Source organism: Branchiostoma belcheri, unplaced genomic scaffold (genome assembly GCF_001625305.1).
Source record: "Branchiostoma belcheri isolate BF01 breed outbred unplaced genomic scaffold, Haploidv18h27 scaffold302, whole genome shotgun sequence".
Lineage (NCBI taxonomy): Eukaryota > Metazoa > Chordata > Leptocardii > Amphioxiformes > Branchiostomatidae > Branchiostoma > Branchiostoma belcheri.
The window spans coordinates 6,978-26,585 of NW_017803913.1; the positions used below are offsets into that span (position 1 = coordinate 6,978).

At 41.2% G+C, this 19,608-nt stretch overlaps 3 protein-coding genes across 3 annotated transcripts in view; 2 read left to right on the plus strand and 1 right to left on the minus strand.

The window, feature by feature from the left end:
• Nucleotides 1-19,608, minus strand: part of LOC109474340 (UDP-glucuronosyltransferase 2C1-like) — a gene marked incomplete at its 3' end in the record, with an annotated part of 33,459 nt that overhangs the window by 5,113 nt on the left and 8,738 nt on the right. The window lies entirely within an intron of this gene.
• On the plus strand, nt 5,439-6,637 carry LOC109474346 (ficolin-2-like). Its single transcript, XM_019774640.1, has 3 exons — nt 5,439-5,530; nt 5,799-6,063; nt 6,390-6,637. The coding sequence occupies exons 1-3, from the start codon at nt 5,456-5,458 to the stop codon at nt 6,635-6,637; spliced, it is 588 nt and encodes a 195-aa protein (XP_019630199.1). The 5' UTR covers nt 5,439-5,455.
• On the plus strand, nt 11,746-19,583 carry LOC109474349 (techylectin-5B-like). Its single transcript, XM_019774642.1, has 6 exons — nt 11,746-11,968; nt 16,424-16,569; nt 17,605-18,040; nt 18,285-18,439; nt 18,708-18,972; nt 19,298-19,583. The coding sequence occupies exons 1-6, from the start codon at nt 11,746-11,748 to the stop codon at nt 19,546-19,548; spliced, it is 1,476 nt and encodes a 491-aa protein (XP_019630201.1). The 3' UTR covers nt 19,549-19,583.

The window sequence follows — 19,608 nt, forward strand, 5'->3', positions numbered from 1 at the left end:
GTGTGTGTGTGTGTGTGTCTGTGTGTATGTGTGTGTGTGTGTATGTATGTGTATGTGTGTGTGTGTGTGTGTGTGTGTGTGTGTGTGTGTGTGTGTGTGTGTGTGTTTATGTGTGTGTGTGTCTGTGTGTGTGTGTGTGAGGAGAGGAATAGTTTCGTAATGAAAAGCAAGTAGAATATGGCAAAGAATGTAGAATTGTCCATGCTGTCACTCCCCTGGGAGGAGTTGAAGTGGACTTGCCCAACTGTTTTGTCTGCAGACGTGGGTGTAGATGTGGGAGCTGGTAGACTATGCATATATGATGAACCAGATCCATGTTCACACACACATATTGCTTTTATTACCTCCATGAAAAATGGAGGTTTTGTTGTTGGTATGTCTGTGTGCCCTCCATGAAAAATGGAGGTATTGTTTTGGCATGTCTCATGTTTGTGTGTGTGTGTGTGTGTGTGTGTGTGTGTGTGTGTGTGTGCGTGCGCGCGCGCATGTGTATTGGTGGTCCAGAAGGGAGTGTTATTTTCCGGTAGATTATGCTGCATTGAATATATAACTAGCCGACTTTTTACATAGTTTCCCTTGTACGACTTGCGCGGCGCATGTTTGTAAAGCGATATCAATATCATATTCCTCCATGCTGAACCACCATCGATACATCCGGGAACTTTTGATTATGCAATGCTCAAATACCTCGAGTCAACATTAACATTTTTGGTGAAAACAATAGTGACAAGCACACTAATAAGCTGATTATTGAGAACTTACTTGCTTTACTTTGTTTGAACTCTGGCTTGGATACTATAATATCAGGATGTCTAATGCAGTGAGCTGCCAGTTTTATCGATACTTTTTGTTTTGATTTTCTCAACTTATTTGTATGTAAATATCAATTGAACAGATAATTAGATTACGCCACTTATGGAAAAGATAAGCAGATTACACCGTCATATTTCATCGTCAATGTTTTCTGCATAAATGAGAGGCGATATTAAATAAAGGACACCGAGAAGTCCAATGGTTGGTAACATATCAAAGAACACAAAACAGTACGATTATTTCTTATCGCCCCGAAATAAGGTCTGTAACGTAACTTTCTTGGTCAAAACATAGACACCAATGGGGGTAGCGTGGTGTATTCTGGGATAGTTTTGAGGTATTTCGAGAGTTTGTCCTGGATTCGATGCATTTTAAGACTTGTGCGCATAATGGACATTTTATTGTATACTGTAAGGTAATATGCATTTTTCACTTCCTAAAATTAATGTCTGTCGGAATATAGCACTCTCTTCTGGACTTTAGTACTCCTGGATTGATTGTCATAGTGATATTTGGTATGGGGCAAAGGTCACCAATTGGCGCATGCCCAGAGGGCCCAGTCTGAGACCCCTTTGATTGAGTGCTGCCAAACCAACTGAAAACAGCCTTTTTCTTGGTATGTGTGGATAAATGCTGGCATTTTCCAGCTGGGGAGTTATTACTCCGTGAAGGAGGTCAGGACCTCCGGACGGAGTGTTGTAATCGGCTGATTTTTCATGTTCGCAGTCAAAACACTGGGTTCTCTTTGTGTAATCGGCACGCAATTTTATACGCCGTCTGCGGGCATGCCCGTGTTGATGCACGAATGTGTATTTTTGCCGTTGCTGCTTTCGCGGTCAATGTAATATCGCAGACGCACCCCTACAATTACGAGGCGAATTGGAATGGTCCAGAAAAACGCGTTGTTTGGAATAGCAGTGGGGTTCAAAAAAGTTCATGCAGATACGGGGTGGTTTTTATAAGTGGTTCCAGATGTTTTTGCCCATGGTTAAGAGATGCCAAGTTTTTTGGAAGATGTTCGCAGCCAAAACGCATTCTTCCGTACGTCGCATTTCTGTGTAATTTCGCATGTGGTGTTGCATTATGTCCGGGATGATGCACGTCTTTTTATTTTTACCGTAGCTGTTTTGATATTGGAGTAAATGCTTATCTTCGAAACATCCCCAATTTCTTTGAAATGGTTTCGTCCGTTTATGCAACTGTTACTGCGCTAATGACGACCAGTCGCGCTGTCCTGATACACCGCGAATGTGCGAGTGTTCCCTGTAGACATAGCCTGACTAAAATCGCGCTCCTGGCGGCCGCCGCCCTAGGTTGCCGCCCCCAATCTTGGGGTGGGGGTCATTAACGTCCAGCCGAGAGCTTGTATACACAGGCTACCTGTAGACAGTCCCGGGAGTCATTTTTTTGCACATTCCAGGAGCCAAACCAAAATACGTTCATGAACCGAGTCCAAAAAACCGAAACGTGAAAATCGGATGATCGGACCTGATGTACATTTCTCTTTCTATAGATTGTACACACAATACACACATCTTTAGATAATCTGGCCATGGCAGGTTAAAAAAAAGTAACCCTGAATCATACTAGATTAGCGTAAATGCATGTTAATGCGTTCAAAACAAGGAAAAAATTGTTTCCGGGTATTAATCTCTTGAATCACGGCGCTGAATATTGACGCAAAAATATTTCGGGCATCGCGCGCCCTTCCCGCGTCACGTGTAGGCATCTCGCATCTCTGATTGGTTGTTGCGTCTTAAGATGACTGAGCCGACGCGCGTTTAAACAATTTTTCTTTGTTCGATTTATCACACTTCACAGAGAATTGTCGCCAATGGCTACTTCTTTTTGTTGCAATATATAATACTTCACGGAGAATTGTCGCCTATGGCTTCTTGTTTCTATTTCTATTAACTTGAAAAAAAACTGTCTGTTAGTGTTGTTTTGGCTGCTTGGTAGAGTTCTAAAACTACTCCCATCTTCTTGTCTTTTGGTGGTCTTCATGGGGGTCAGAGGTCATGCTGCCAGTGTTTGCATTTGCCGTGCTAGTACCGCTGGTCAAAAAGTTAAATTTTTGGACTAAATGGACAATTTGGAAGTTGGACTACCCTGTCAGTGTGTGTTTGCAATAGTTGAACACTCAAGTAGGTGATTGTTGACAGCTCAGTTCTTAGCTGTTTTCTATATATTCCAATAGGGGCTGGAATTAGTGGGTTGTGCCCTATGGTGGTAGGTCTTGCGAAAAAAGAAGGTCAAGGTCAAATATGCGCCTCCTGGTGAATGCTCGGGGTAATGCATCAGCACATACAATTTCTGTATCTTATATGTCCTGGACATGATAGGGTCTGACTTCTCTTGGTGGCAGCTAGCTTTTATGTGGGGAAACGTAATATTAATATAGATTTGGTCATTATGTCAGGTTGTTTTGGAAATGCGGTGGTGATTTGGGTGATTATTTCAGTCCATACTAATGGAATTAAATATTGTTTTTCCTGGTGTTTCTCGTCTCCTCCTCCTCCTCCTTTTACTTTCATTTCGCGATCGTTGAATTCTATTTGAATGAATGAAAGGATGAATGAATGGTTCATTTCAGGGTTCATTTGATCATTTTGATCGGGTCAAAAGTACATCGCTGAATTGTGTACTTTTTACATATTTAAAAACTCTTGTCATTAGTCTCTTCACCGATTATCTTCTCTATTAAACAATATAAAAGTTAATCCCAAGAAACACTACCTTCAGACAGGCGGATATTTCGTAGTTTTGGGGTAGAGAGAGTGATTCCCTAATACCCGTAGAGTTTTTCTTTTCATTTTTCTTAAATGCAGGCGTTTGAAATTGTTTTTGTTTTCATTTTCATACAAAAATTGTATACTTCTGGTATTTCTGGTTTCTGGTAAGTTTTTTTTTTTTACTAGACCGCACGTAACCGGGTGGAGCGAGCGGCCGCCGTGGTGTCTGTAGCTTCCTCCGCGCCCACCGCAGCTGCCTTGCCGCCGGCATCGCCGTGTTGCTGAGCCTTGTCTCTGTGGGACTCGCCCCTCTGACGTTCATCAACAAACAGGTAACAGCATTGTACCATAAAGCCTTTCTATTTTATAAGTATTACCTTCGCCAAGAAGGTTATGTTTTCAGTAGCGTTTGTCTGTCCGTTTGTTTGTCTGTGAACAGCATAACTCAAGAAGCTTAATGTGGATTGTCATGAAACTTGGTATGTGGGTAGGTCTTGATGAGACCTAGAAATTATTAGATTTTGGGCCAGCTGGAGGCTTTTGTTGGTACTGCAGCAGAATGTCCGGTTTTGATATCTCGCGAACTAGATATGCTAGAGTCACGAATTTTGGTTGGTAGATAGCTCTTGGGGTAGGGAAGAAGTGACATGAGTCAGCTTGTTCTTGGAGCGTTTCTTGAAAAATCTCAGAAGGTGGATAACTCAAGAACCGATTAACGTATTGACATGATTTTGGTATGTAGGTAGCTGAAGTGATGCTTGACATAATCAGATGACAATTATGTAAATCAGGCGCTAATTTGCATAATTAATGAGGAAATTCTATAAATCTTTTTCGTTCGATAATAGGACTATGAAAAACTTGTGACATGTAATTGAGAACGAGATAAACATCTAAGGTTATAGATTATGTAAATGACCTAATTTGCATAATTAATGGGAAATTGATATAATTTCATAGTTGTGATTGCTGGTAATTTCATACTTGCCAAATTTGGAAGTTAAGTGAAGGTGAACATCAATGAAGATAATTTATTGACATTATGACCTCATTTGCATAATTTATGAAGAAGTGCTAGAATAGCATATTTTGTTAAGATGAGGCTGTCATTGGGTGGAGAATATGATCAACTGATGTAATCCATGCAAAATGGCACTCTTATTTGCAAAATCAATTATTAAAATTGTATAATTCGTCAACCGGAAGGGTTAACATCATTTGGCGAAGGTATGATATCATGGACCTCTATTGTTCATTCTGCTTTTAAAAGAGGATACAAAAAGGAATTTACTGCTGTTTTGCGTAAGTTTGTTTCTTACGTTCGGCATTCTGACGCATGTATATACGCTTGTAGGAAATATCTCAATTGTCGACGACTTTTGACGCCGTGAAATGCGACCAATACAACATGTCCACCACTGTTGACGCCTTGAAACGCGACCAAGACGGCATGTCCACCACTGTTGACGCCTTGAAACGCGACCAAGACGGCATGTCCACCACTGTTGACGCCTTGAAACGCGACCTAGACAACGAACGCAGCCGAATCACCGCCTTGGAAAAGCGTCTTCACGAAATTGGTAAGAATTTAGGTAAATTGGTTTTCAGCTGTTATATTGGCCTTTTATGTCGGTCTATATATTTGCCACTACATGTGTCATAATTTTAAAAGGGCAACTTGCAAAGGTGTTCATACACTTGTTTTTCACCCCCTTCCACTTGTATATTTCTTGTTGTGAAGCCAAATAAATAAATAGATAAAAATACATAGGTACATTATGTTACGTACCAGTATGTTACAATAACTGTACACTACACCATGTACCTCACCCAACAACACAGACTCCGACAAGCCACAAGACTGTAAGGACATCCTTGACAACGACGAGACCACGCCCAGCGGCGTGTATATGGTTTATCCACGGGACAACCTGGGCGGCTTCAACGTCTTCTGTGATATGGACACGGACGGAGGCGGCTGGACGGTAAGTCTGGTCTGAAAACTATAATTTCTCAATGTGAAATACAGCTGCATTTGCGGATATGATTTTTTAAATTTTATTTAGAAGTTTTGTTTAAAGGTATATATGTTATCTTTTTATACCACTAGAGTAGGATGGCAGCACGTTGGCGGGGGATTGACAGACAGAATGAGAAGATGATAAATGTCTCAGAGGTTGACGGGGTTGACATGGCGAATTCAGCAAGTCGAGAATTTAGTCTCAATCTCGGGTTTTCTTGTTGCTCTCAAAGTTATTCCAGAGACGCCGAGACGGAAGCGTGGACTTCTACCGGGGCTGGGCGGACTACAGGACCGGCTTCCCTTCCAACCTGAACGGCGAGTTCTGGCTGGGTAATGACAACTTGTACCGCCTAGCTGTGCAGAAAGGCTACCAGCTCAGGGTGGATATGGAGGATGTGGAGGGAGAGACGCGGTACGCCGCTTACGACACGTTTGTCATCTCACCTGAATCACAGAACTACAAGCTCCACATAGGGACTTACAGCGGTACTGCAGGTAAGGTTGTGGTATGTTCTCCTATCATGGCATCGTAGACGTGTGCAAATAGGCAACATGACTTTGTGAACTTATTTCAATTTTTTTTCAAACTGAATCAAAACTGTAAAATCTTACTATATATATATATATATATATATATATATATATATATATATATATATATATATATATATATATATATATATATAATATAACTTAATTAACATGTCTGACATGAAACGGATTCTTTGAAGTATTCTCAAAGAAATAACTGCTGCCAACACGCATCAACAAAAAGAATACCTGGTCTTGTTGTGGAGAGTAAATGTCTGTTTTTGTCACAGGAGACAGCTTGACGTACCATGACGGGAAACCATTCAGTACCAAGGACAGAGATAACGACGAGTACTCGTCCAGCTGTGCTCAGAAGTACAAAGGTGCGTGGTGGTACAACAGTTGCTACCGCTCCAACCTGAACAGCCGGTACCACCTGGCTACTCATGAGAGTAGCAGCAACGGAGTCCACTGGCACAGCTGGAAACTTAACTACTCCCTGAAGCGCACTGAGATGAAACTCCGACCAGCTCCATAATGTCACACATTGAGAATTTTTTTTTGTGTATCTTCTTAGAACCATACTTTGTAATCCGTTTGCAGTGTTTGTGCTATTTCTCCTGCAATGATGTGATTTTTCTCTCATTTTACATGAGCATGACTCTAAGGCTAACATTGGAGGTCATCAACTGTATTGCTGTATGTTACTAGTAGTGATCTCACAATGAAAAGAAAAACGCAGTTAAGGTTTTTAAAATATATAACAATACTTACCCTATTAAAGGTTGCCATCCCTATAAAAGGTTGTCATTTTAATATATATTGATAGTCCTTACGCTATAAAAGATTGCCATCCCAGACTCAGTATCTATTTAACTGATTCAATGTAAAAACGCTATGTCTGTAGTGATTTCATGAGGTCTTGGGATACATGTAAAGTTTTTTTACAATTATTTTGCATCTTCCAAATATAGTATCTCTAAAAAAATCCCTCTGGCTATTTCTAAAATACCATAACTGTCCACTTGTGTTTCTTCATCAACTTTTTTAATACTCTAAATAATGTACTATGATTTGAAGTTTGTTGCTTGAATATTAATATTTAGATTCTTTACTCTTACTATATGCTGATTGAAGAAAACCAACAGAAGAAATAATTAGAAAATATAACATTTCTCTTGAAAGAGTCATCTACGTTTTCTGAAACACCATTGCAAACTTTAACACCTGTCTTGTGTAAGTCTAGTACAAGTAACATTTGGATTTTACGCCCAGTTTGCGAGACAGGCAAAAGATCTACTTCAGCATTTGAATTTTATGGTTATGGTATGTTATATAAATGTTTCTTCTTATGTGGTTCACTTCTAGTTGTCAAACGGTTAAGTTACTCTTACCGTATATTGTTGTCAACACAATAGCGAGTGAATGTACACGCCGCAGAGTTGTATCTCCAGTTGTATCTTACAAAATGTAAGAAGCCACATAAAATTGTGTATTAACCTAGGCCAAACTGACTTATATAGATGGCATCCTCTGCAGACCCCCAAAACTAGTGCGCGCGGGAGAATACTGCATAAATTGCTGCTTAACAACAAAAATACAAAGCTAGTATTGTGAATTTGTATGTACTAATACATAGTGGCTTTTACGACAATTCGGAACATGATGGCCCTTTGCGGCAGTTATGAATCGGCACTAGTTTGTTGAAGATGTTGAAAAAATAAAGGATAGAGACAAAAACTTATCTACTTTTTTTCTTTATCACACATTTATTGTAAACATGGCTGCTTTCGAATTTCAGACAGCTTATATATGAAATTCTAATTAATCCCTCTGTATGGTAACGTTACGATGTGGTGGTAGCGTAATATACTGTACATTAGCATAATATATATTCCTGGTTAAAAAATGAATAAAAAATTGCCCTGGGAAAAAAATGAAAAACAAAATCCTGCCAATAGTTCCAAAACGGTCCTATCAGTAGTGCGATACTTTCTGTTACTGACAGGACGATCCTGTCAATAGCCACCGGCAATTCCCAAAGTTCCGTGGACCGGACCGATTTGGTGACTTTTCCGTGAACTCTTCAAATACAACTCTCAACGGTTCTTTCTATCTCAATGCAAGGCAATGAAATGTACTGCATAATATAGCTAGGTGAGAATTTCGTATAGATTACGGTGAACAGTCTCCTGACGAGGGTCTAGCAAAGTGCAGCAGCTTGACCTTGATGCACATAACTCTTGATGCCACATGGCGTTTTTTCTCATATCTGTACTAATACGTCGACCAAACAGGGCAACCAGCGATGACAAACTTTACATTTTCCACACAAAGTCTGAGGCTAAGCTGTTTAAACGACAGATACAGGACCTGTCCTTGGTGCTGAACACCACCAACAGCCACAGCCCCTAAGACAGACACCCCACCCCCACCCGGGCCCCATATTCGCACTTAAATGAGTTACTTTACTCCCTTCGTAACAGCCATGATGTATCCACTTAAATATTCAATATCAGCAGCATCTACACATGAAATTATCACTCTTTTATTTAGAGAGATATACATGGAATCTATGTGAGAATACGTGACAGAATAATAAACAGACACATGCATTTTCTGACAGTTCGCAACTAGATATATATACCCATTCAGATGGTCTCAATTATACAGGATACATTACAAATAAGCAGAAAACTACAATCAGTTGGTCTATAAGCAAAATGAGAGCATTTCACTTTACAATTATATAAACATGAACATAGAATTTGTTCATACAGGGAAAGTCACAGTCTACCATTTTAGACAAAAGGTTGCTAAGATGCACTGATGTAACCAATTGAAGGTTCTAGTCCAATCTCAGGTAGGAGCCTTATGGTACAGTATTGTGTGCAGTTTGCAAGAATTCTAGGAATGGTACAGGCATTTTGTCCACAGGAATGGAATGTCCACAGGCATTTCTCTGACCCACATCTATGCCCACATTCCTGGAAACCCTTGGGAAGACCTGTCTGCCCGGGTGGCCATACTTTCTGTGACCCCGGGGCTCGTTCACTATACACTCAAGGGAGGAGTCCACTGTATTTGTCTAGACTTAACAGGAACCAAGTCTTCCTCAAAATCATGAAATAATTGCAGTGCCATGAAAAAAATAACCCTAATAGCAACCACCGTCGCCATGTCTTGTCTTGTGCCTTCCAGTGGTTTTGTTAACACTTGTGACGTGTGTGTAAGTTAGATGAAAATGAGTATGAATTATGTAAGTCAGGTCATTTGATTAATCAATTAGTAACATGTTAAATGCCTGGTCTTGCTTGTTTTATTGATGTGTCATGAAACTCATATATTTTTTTCACTAACATGCTTTTTTATTCTCATTGTTTTTAGGACGTCCATAGGCGTCAGGCGTGACAAGTAACGTAAGGGAGCCGGAGGAAACTATGGAGGATGGCACACAACTTCACCAATCAATGTTGCACTGCAACATCATAATGACGCATCAGGCACCACAAAGACCAATCAAATTGGCCACGTTAACACATCCTTACAAAGTGTTTTCTGTCATGAAGTACCCATGTATAAAGAGGGCTTCTAGTCGCTGAAAGAAGGATGTGACATCTGCCCAAATCTGACCACTATAGCCCCCTAATCCTCATATGCAAATGATTTTCTTCGCATCTTTTATGTTTTGGCCTGGCTTAGTTGTCGAAGATCTTACATATAAACTGTACAAAGGACGGACCTTCTATGATAAAGTATCCATGTAATCTTCTGGCCGCTGAGCAGCCAGACTATTATCACGTGGGCGTAAGTCAAAACGGAGAAAAGGCAGATATTGGTAAACATCTGGAATATTTCATGTTGGGTAAGCAAGAGCATCAAGAGGAATGAATGGATTCTATAATGAATAATATCAATATAGTGAAATTGATATGTTCACCATGTCAGTGTCAATGGTCGATTCTGAAAGTCCCTAAACACTGTCATAATTACAAGTACCATCTGTCTTACTGACAAAATCAGCTTTGAATGATACGGAGAGAAAAGACATCCACGACTCCCATCTAAATAAAATAAAATCTTTTCATCTTTCTCACAGGATGTAGAAAGAACGAACTCCTTCTGATAAAGTAATCCACATGATCTTCTGGCAGCTTAGCAGCAAGACAATTATTGTGGGCGTATGAAACAAGCAACTAGCGGTAATCTTTTTTGAATATTTCATTTGAGTCAACAAGCTGGTGGCAAAAAGATGTTGCCATAAGGTAGAAAATGGATGATTACGATTTCTTAAGAAAAATTAAAAGTTAAAAATGTTAAAATACGCTTGAATACTGGTTTCATCACTCTTTTTTTTTCAAATCTTCTATCAATAACCCACGTGTTCACATCTGTTTCGGTACTTGCCTTTGTTGTTCCTTAATTTAAATTTCTTGAATTTCATACTTATGGTATTTGAAAGTTCATTGAAGGTCATTGAACATCATAAAACATAATGTATTCAAATTAGGGCATCATTTGCATAATTTATGAGGAAATGCTAGAATGGCATTGTTTGTTAATATAAGACTGTCTTTTGGTTGAGAATATGATAAACTGGTATAATTTATGAAAATTAGGATGCTATTTGCACAATCAGGGGGAATGATCTATAATTTGTCAGCCATAAAGATTAACATCATTCAATGGCGAAGGTATGAGATCGGGGAACTCTAATTTTCACTGTAACTGGTTGTGTAAAAAATGAAATCTTGGTACACCAAAAAGGGTCTAATTGACCATCTGTTCCATATAGCCAGTATAACCCCCTCTGGCGTAACACATAAGCTTCGCAGGCACGTGGCGCAGCAGCAGCTGGCTACATTACACTGCATGACTTGTAACACCTAACCCTTGAACGGCCAAATCCACATATTGTCTAAAGCTATCCAGTGACAATGCCTTTACTGTACTTCCACTCTGCGATAGTTCTAGGAAAGCAGTGGTTTTTGAACACCTCAATCCTTGGTTAATAACTCTGGTACTTGAATGAAGGCATGGCCTTTTCTTGTTCTCTTCTGGGCTGGTATTAGGTACTTAGTAATTGGGACGTCCACCAGTTTATTAGTCATTATTCACATCATACATACTCTGGACATTTTTTCTCTGTCTTCCAGTGACACCTACTGTAGGTTTCTTGTCATTTCTAGCACCCCTTTCATAGTTGTTCATGCACTGTTGTTCAATAAGTTTGCAGGATATGCAGGTCAGTGAAACAGGTCTGTAGTTGCTGAGGACCGCTCTATCTCCTTTTTCTTTTTTAAAATGGCGCATGTATTTCCTCCAGACTAGAATTGGAAAAGAACCTAAAAGATTGAAAGGTAAATACATTTTTTAACAATGAAATGCAAAATAATTATCCATAAAAAGATATTTGAGTGGAAGAAAAAAAGAGAAAATATTACTAGTAGTAGTACATGTAGTAGTGATTGGTTTATTTCTCACATTAAAAATTGCCGCCGCCGCATTCGCACGTCATCTCACCAAACCCCTCATGCCACGTTATTCTTCCAAATATGAGCTTACTAAGCCAGACTAATCAGGGTATCATATTGTATATTTATAATTTTTGTCACAGTGAGTACACAGTTAATACAGCACGGTGAAATGTACGAGCAGGCAGAGGCTGTCCGGCCTTCTTTCTCCGGCCCCGGCAGCGGACACACCAGCGGGCCGCCCCAGCCCCGTCACGTCCATCAGGATGGTTCACGCGGGCATGTCCGCCAGGGCAACGGCGCTCCCGACAAGCAGCCAGAAGACGACGATGCGTCTTCACACACGTACGAAGAAGCCGAGGCGGTGAGACGTCACGCAGCGTACACGTCAGCAGGTAACCAGCGCTTTAAGTCCGTCTTTTACAGTGGATATTTTTACAGGAAGACTATAGTCTTGTATCTTGCTATTGCTACCCTGGATGCAAGACTAGTATCGGGCCGTTAGCCCTTTTCCTTCGGCAGCCAAGAGCCCTTCCCCCGCCTATCTAAATTACCGCTACGGGGGAGTGAGGCCGAGGGGTTTGTCCGGCCCTATTACTAGGGCCAGCCAGACTCCCCCCCGGGCTAGACTCCCCCGTAGCGGTAATTTACACCAGCGGGCGAAGGGCTCTTGCGGCCCGGAAAACGAGTTCTGGCTTTCAGGGTATGCTATTGCATTTTGTATCAGTATAGCCGGTATGATCTTCGGCGTAACACACCAGCTTCACAGGCACGCGGCGCGGCAGCAGCTAGCTACATTACACCGAACGACTTGTTACACCCAATTTCTGTCTGCACATTTAATTGCAGGAGTTGTTTAAAGCTTTCTAGTGATGACGCCCCTGCACTTGGTGGCAAAGAGTTCCAGTCTACAATAGTTCTTGGAAAATACAAGTCTTTGAACACCTCAATTTTTGATTGATAATTGTTTGAAGGCATGACTTTTTCTTGTTCTTTTCTGGGCTGATATCAGATACTTAGTGGTGGTTGGCACGTCCACCATTTTATAATATTAGTCATTTATTACATCATGCACAGTCTGGACATTTTTCTGTCTTCCAGTAGCACCCACTGTAGGTTTCGTTTCATTTCGGTTACATGGCAGTTACAAACCAGTCAGACAATTGATTCAAAATCAAAAAATACTACACAATTCACCAGTCTTGCAGGTTCATGATACGCTTAAGTATTACTTGTGCAGTGCAGCGGTAGTATATACATAAATCATGTGAATGGGGATGTCAATTGCATAATGGATTTTGACAAAGAATAGAACTTATTTTCATAATTATTGGGCAAAATAAGACACCAACGTCTACAAAAGCTCTTAATATTGCACGGATGCATTATCTGAGGAATTTGGACCTTGGAGTAGCCGATTGTCTTTTGCCTGTGTGTGTGTGTGTCTGTGTGTATGTGTGTGTGTGTGTGTGTGTGTGTGTGTGTGTGTGTGTGTGTGTGTGTGTGTGTGTGTGTGTGTGTGTGTGTGTGTGTGTGTGCGTGTACGTGTGTGTGTATGTGTGTGTGTGTGTGCGCGCGCGCGCATGTGTATTGGTGGTCCAGAAGGGAGTGTTATTTTCCGGTAGATTATTCTGCATTGAATATATAACTATCCGTAGTTTTTACATAATTTCGCTTGTACGACTTGCGCGGCGCATGTTTGTAAAGCGATATCAATATCATATTCCTCCATGCTGAACCACCATCGATACATCCGGGAACTTTTGATTATGCAATGCTCAAATACCTCGAGTCAACATTAACATTTTTGGCGAAAACAATAGTGACAAACACACTTATAAGCTGATTATTGAGAACATACTTGCTTTACTTTGTTTGGCCTGTGGCTTGGATACTATAATATCAGGATGTCTAATGCAGCGAGCTGCCATATTTTAATCAAGTAATCCCCCGCGTAAGTAGAGACTGCGTAAACCAATCAATGTAGCACAGGTGAATCCAGACAGGTGGTAATTAGGGATGCCACGTAAGCAGGGCAAAGTAATAAAGGGGAGAATACAAGGAACTAGTCACACGTTCGGAACCAGGACAAAGACACTGGAGGGATGGCCACAAGGAAACCAAGACGTGAGGAGGGTACGGGGGGGGGNGGAGGGGGGCACAAAGGAATCAGCCACCTAAACGGCTGTGCACCCACCCACCCACCCTTTGTATTACTTAGAGCAGGACACTGCTAAAGGAAGACTCCGTCGGTGTAGAAACGTCCCACTTCCACCCGATATCAATCCCCATACCTAACATGTGAGACGTCTCTACACAATAGCGGAGGGATACTTGATTGAGATAGAGCCAGTTTTATCGATACTTTGTGTTTTGATTTTCTCAACTTATTTGTATGTAAATATCAGTTGAACAGATAATTAGATTACGCCGCTTATGGAAAAAATAATCAGATTACATCGTTATATTTCATCGTCAATGTTTTCTGCATAAATGAGAGGCCGAGACACCGAGAAGGCCAATGGTTGGTAACATATCAAAGAACACAAAACAGCACGATTTTTTCTTATCGCCCCGAATTTAGGTCTGTAACGTAACTTTCTTGGTCAAAACATAGACACCAATGGGGGTAGCGTGGTGTATTCTGGGATAGTTTTGAGGGTATTTCGAGAGTTTGTCCCGGATTCGATGCATTTTAAGACTTGTGCGCAAAATGGGCATTTTATTGTATCATCATCATTCACTGTGTTCTGCGTCTACAGTCGTGTGGAAATGTCCTGTAGGCGCATTCAGTCTTTCTTCATCTCTTTCCACCGTGCCTTCTGCTTCGCGAGCTCTCTAAGCTCCTTGAGTTTCTTTTCTGTTGTGGGAGGGCCTAGCCCTCTGCGCTTCAGGTCTCCCTTCAGTAGGCTGAGTAGGTTGATACAATGTCTCCCCCTGCGAGCTTTATATCTCTTAGAGCTAAGGAATGAAAATTCCAGAGCTTTTTGTGCCGGTGTGTTTTGTGGCATTCTGAGAATATGTCCGAACAGAGACCACCTGAGTTTCTCAACTTTCACGGAGAGAGGTTCCGTATTACAGACTTTGTACAGCGTGTCGTTGGTCACCCTGCTTCTTGGCCATTAAAGACCTGTGATGGCACGCAGATGTTTGCGGTGGCAGGTGTCCAGCTTTTCTATGACTGTCCTTGGTGCTGCCCAGCTGTTGCAATTATATAGCATGATGGAAACACAACAGGCGTTATACAGTCGTAGCTTCCTTGTCATGGGAATCCTAGATCTTCTGATCCAGATCTTACAGAAGGATCTAATTCAGCTGAACTACAGAGGAGGGACCCCAGGATTTTGCTCTTCCTCCATTCTTCTTCTCCTCGTTGTGGTTTGTCAGCCAAGTAGACGTGTGTGAATTCTGTTTTACCTTCATTCACAAACAGGTTTGAGTCTTTGAGGTTTCTTGCCGCAGCAGGTAAGAGTCTTTCTAGCGGGGCCTTTTCCTCATCTAGGAAATCCACGTCGTCTGCATACTCCATTTCTAGGGGCATGCCCAGTTCAGAGACGGGTGGATTAGGTCTCGCTGAAGATCTCCGCACTGTTTCTAATGCCGCTGCAAGGTAGCAGGTGAACAACACTGGGGACAGACTGTCTCTTTGTGGGGAACCAATGGATGTTTCAAAGTCAGCTGAGTGTGTCGACCGAACACGTACCTTCAGCTTAGTACCTGACAGCAGTAGTCTCACCAGTCGCAGTTCGTCGTTGTTACACCCAGCCTGGTCTAGCACTTCTAGGATTTCTGATCGTTTTATGGCGTCAAAAGCACGAGACATGTCTATGCCCATCTTGTGGAAGTCCCGGTGTTTGGACATGACAACTGAGACTAGCATGCGTTGGGCCCACACTATGTCTGCGCAGCTTCGTTTTGAATCCACTTTGACATGGCCCCGTGAAGTTGTCTATTTTGTCTCTGATGCGATGGAGCGCAACTGTGGACAGGATTTTTCTAATACTATAATAATATAATAGTATAATTTTATTGTATACTGTAAAGTAATATGCATTTTTCACTTCCTAAAATTAATGTCTGTCGGAATATAGCACTCCCTTCTGGACTTTAGTACTCCTGGATAGATTGTCATAGTGATATTCGGTACGGTGGTAGGTCTTGCGAAAAAAGAAGGTCAAGGTCAAATATGCGCCTCCTGGTGAATGCTCGGGGTAATGCATCAGCACATACAATTTCTGTATCTTATATGTCCTGGACATGCTAGGGTCTTGCTTTTTGGTGGCAGCTAGCTTTTATGTGAGAAACGTAATATTAATGTAGGTTTGGTCATTATGTCAACTTGTTTTGGAAATGCGGTGGCGATTTGGGTGATTATTTCAGTCCATACTATAGGAATGGAATTAAATATAATATTTGTTTTTCCTCGTGTTTCCTCGTCTCCTCCTCCTCCTTCTTCTACTTTCATTTCGTTGAATTCTATTTTAATGAATGAAAGAATAAATATTCAATAATGAATGGTTCATTTCAGGGTTCATTCGATCATTTTGATCGGGTCAAAAGTAGGCTGAATTGTGTACGTTTTACATATTTTAAAAAACTCTTGTCATTAGTGTCTTCACCGATTATCTTTTCTATTGAACAAAATAAAAGTTAATCCCAAGAAACATTACCTTCAGACAGGCGGATATTTCGTAGTTTTGGGGTAGAGAGAGTGATTCCCTAATAACCGTAGAGTTTTTCTTTTCATTTTTCTTAAATGCAGGCGTTTACAATTGTTTTTGTTTTAATTTTCATACAAAAATTGTATACTTCTGGTATTTCTGGTTTCTGGTAAGTTTTTTTTTTACTAGACCGCGCGTATCCGGGTGGGGCGAGCGGCCGCCGTGGTGTCTGTAGCTTCCTCCGCGCCCACCGCAGCTGCCTTGCCGCCGGCATCGCCGTGCTGCTGAGCCTTGTCTCTGTGGGACTCGCCCCTCTGACGTTCATCAACAAACAGGTAACAGCATTGTACCATAAAGCCTGTTCTATTTTATGATTATTACCTTCGCCAAGAAGGTTATGTTTTCAGTAGCGTTTGTCTGTTTGTCCGTTTGTTTGTTTGTGAACAGCATAACTCAAGAAGCTTAATATGGATTGTCATGAAACTTGGTATGTGGGTAGGTCTTGATGAGACCTGAAATGATTTTGGGCCCACTGAAGGCTTTTGTTGGTACTGCAGCAGAACGTCCGGTTTTGATATCTCGCGAACTAGATATGCTAGGGTCACGAATTTTGGTTGGTAGATAGCTCTTGGGGTAGGGAAGAAGTGACATGAGTTTGGGCCCCCTAGCAGCTTGTTCTGGAACTGCAGGAGCGTTTCTTGAAAAATCTCCGAAGGTGGATAGCTCAAGAACCGGTTAAAGGATTGTCATGATTTTGGTATGTAAGTAGCTGAAGTGATGCTTGGCATAATCAGATGACAATTATGTAAATCAGGCGATAATTTGCATAATTAATGAGGCAATTCTATAAATCTTTTTCGTTCGATAATAGGACTATGAAACACTTGTGACATGTAATTGAGAACGAGAAAAACATCTGAGGTTATAGATTATGTAAATGAAGACCTAATTTGCATAATTAATGGAAAATTGTTATAATGTCATAGTTGTAACTGCTGGTAATTTCATACTTGCCGCATTATGAAGTTAAGTGAAGGTGAACATCAATGAAGATAATTTATTGACATTATGACCTCATTTGCATAATTTATGAGGAAGTGCTAGAATAGCATATTTTGTTAAGATAAGGCTGTCATTGGGTGGAGAATATGATCAACTGATGTAATCCATGCAAAATGGCACTCTTATTTGCGAAATCAATTATTAAAATTGTATAATTCGTCAACCGGAAGGGTTAACATCATTTGCGAAGGTATGAGATCATGAACCTCTAGTGTTCATTTCTGCTTTTAAAAGAGGATACAAAAAGCTGTTTTGCGTAAGTTTGTTTGTTACGTTCGGCATTCTGACGCACGTATATACGCTTGTAGGAAATATCTCAATTGTCGACGACTTTTGACGCCGTGAAATGCGACCAATACAACATGTCCACCGCTGTTGACGCCTTGAAACGCGACCAAGACGGCATGTCCACCACTGTTGACGCCTTGAAGCACGACCAAGACGGCATGTCCTCTACTGTTGACGCCTTGAAACGCGACCAAGACGGCATGTCCACCACTGTTGACGCCTTGAAACGCGACCAAGACGGCATGTCCACCACTGTTGACGCCTTGAAACGCGACCAAGACGGCATGTCCACCACTGTTGACGCCTTGAAACGCGACCAAGACGGCATGTCCACCACTGTTGACGCCTTGAAACGCGACCAAGACGGCATGTCCACCACTGTTGACGCCTTGAAACGCGACCTAGACAACGAACGCAGCCGAATCACCGCCTTGGAAAAGCGTTTTCACGAAATTGGTAAGAATTTAGGTAAATTGGTTTTCAGCTGTTATATTGGCCTTTTATGTCGGTCTAAATATTTGCCACTTTCATAATTTTAAAAGGGCAACTTGCAAAGGTGTTCATGCACTTGTTTTTCACCCCCTTCCATTTGTATATTTCTTGTGGTGAAGCTAAATAAATAAATAGATAAAAATACATAGATACATTATGCTACGTACTAGTATGTTACAATAACTGTACACTACACCGTGTACCTTAGCCAACAACACAGACTCCGACAAGCCCCAAGACTGTAAGGACATCCTTGACAACGACGAGACCACGCCCAGCGGCGTGTACATGGTTTATCCACGGGACAACCTGGGCGGCTTCAACGTCTTCTGTGATATGGACACGGACGGAGGCGGCTGGACGGTAAGTCTGGTGTAAAAACTATAATTTCTCAATGTGAAATACAGCTGCATTTGCGGGTATAATTTTTTTTATTTTATTGAGAAGTTTTGTTTAAAGGTATATTTGTTATCTTTTTATACCACTAGAGTAGGATGGCAGCACGTTGGTGGGGGATTGACAGACAGAATGAGAAGATGTTAAATGTCTCAGAGGTTGAAAGGGTTGACAAGGCGAATTCAGCAAGTCGAGAATTTAGTCTCAATCTCGGGTTTTCTTGTTGCTCTCAAAGTTATTCCAGAGACGCCAAGACGGAAGCGTGGACTTCTACCGGGGCTGGGCGGACTACAAGACCGGCTTCCCTTCCAATCTGAACGGCGAGTTCTGGCTGGGGAATGACAACTTATACCGACTGGCTTCACAGAAATTCTACCAACTCAGGGTGGATATGGAGGATGCGGAGGGAAACACGGCGTACGCCGCTTACAACATGTTTGCCATCTCACCTGAATCACAGAACTACAAGCTCCACATAGCTACTTACAGCGGTACTGCAGGTAAGGTTATGGTGTGTTCTCCTATCATGGCATCGTAGACGTGTGCAAATAGGCAACATGACTTTGTGAACTTATTTCAATTTTTTTTTCAAACTGAATCAAAACTGTAAAATCTTACTATATATATATATATATATATATATATATATATATATATATATATATATATATATATATATATATATATATATATAAACTTAATTAACATGTCTGACATGAAACGGATTCTTTGAAGTATTCTCAAAGAAATAACTGCTGCCAACACGCATCAACAAAAAGAATACCTGGTCTTGTTGTGGAGAGTAAATGTCTGTTTTTCTCACAGGAGACAGCTTGAAGTACCATGAAGGGAAACCATTCAGTACCAAGGACAGAGATAACGACGAGAGCCCGTCCAGCTGTGCTCAAAAGTTCAAAGGTGCGTGGTGGTACGGCGATTGCCACGAGTCCAACCTGAACGGCCTGTACCACCTGGGTACTCAAGAGAGTTTCGGCGACGGAGTCATCTGGTACCACTGGAAGGGTTATAACTACTCCCTGAAGCGCACTGAGATGAAACTCCGACCAGCTCCATAACGTCACACATTGAGAATTTTTTGTGTGTATCTTCTTAGAACCATACTTGTAATCCGTTTG

What these genes read in the sequence shown, in the direction of transcription:
- LOC109474346 (XM_019774640.1), top strand. Translation starts at nt 5,456, where the DNA reads ATGGTTTATCCACGGGACAACCTGGGCGGCTTCAACGTCTTCTGTGAT. An exon ending in CGGACGGAGGCGGCTGGACG is followed by an intron (nt 5,531 to 5,798) that starts GTAAGTCTGGTC and finishes TTGCTCTCAAAG; the next exon opens with TTATTCCAGAGACGCCGAGA. An exon ending in GACTTACAGCGGTACTGCAG is followed by an intron (nt 6,064 to 6,389) that starts GTAAGGTTGTGG and finishes TTTTTGTCACAG; the next exon opens with GAGACAGCTTGACGTACCAT.
- LOC109474349 (XM_019774642.1), top strand. Translation starts at nt 11,746, where the DNA reads ATGTACGAGCAGGCAGAGGCTGTCCGGCCTTCTTTCTCCGGCCCCGGC. An exon ending in TGACGTTCATCAACAAACAG is followed by an intron (nt 16,570 to 17,604) that starts GTAACAGCATTG and finishes ATACGCTTGTAG; the next exon opens with GAAATATCTCAATTGTCGAC. An exon ending in TACTTACAGCGGTACTGCAG is followed by an intron (nt 18,973 to 19,297) that starts GTAAGGTTATGG and finishes TTTTTCTCACAG; the next exon opens with GAGACAGCTTGAAGTACCAT.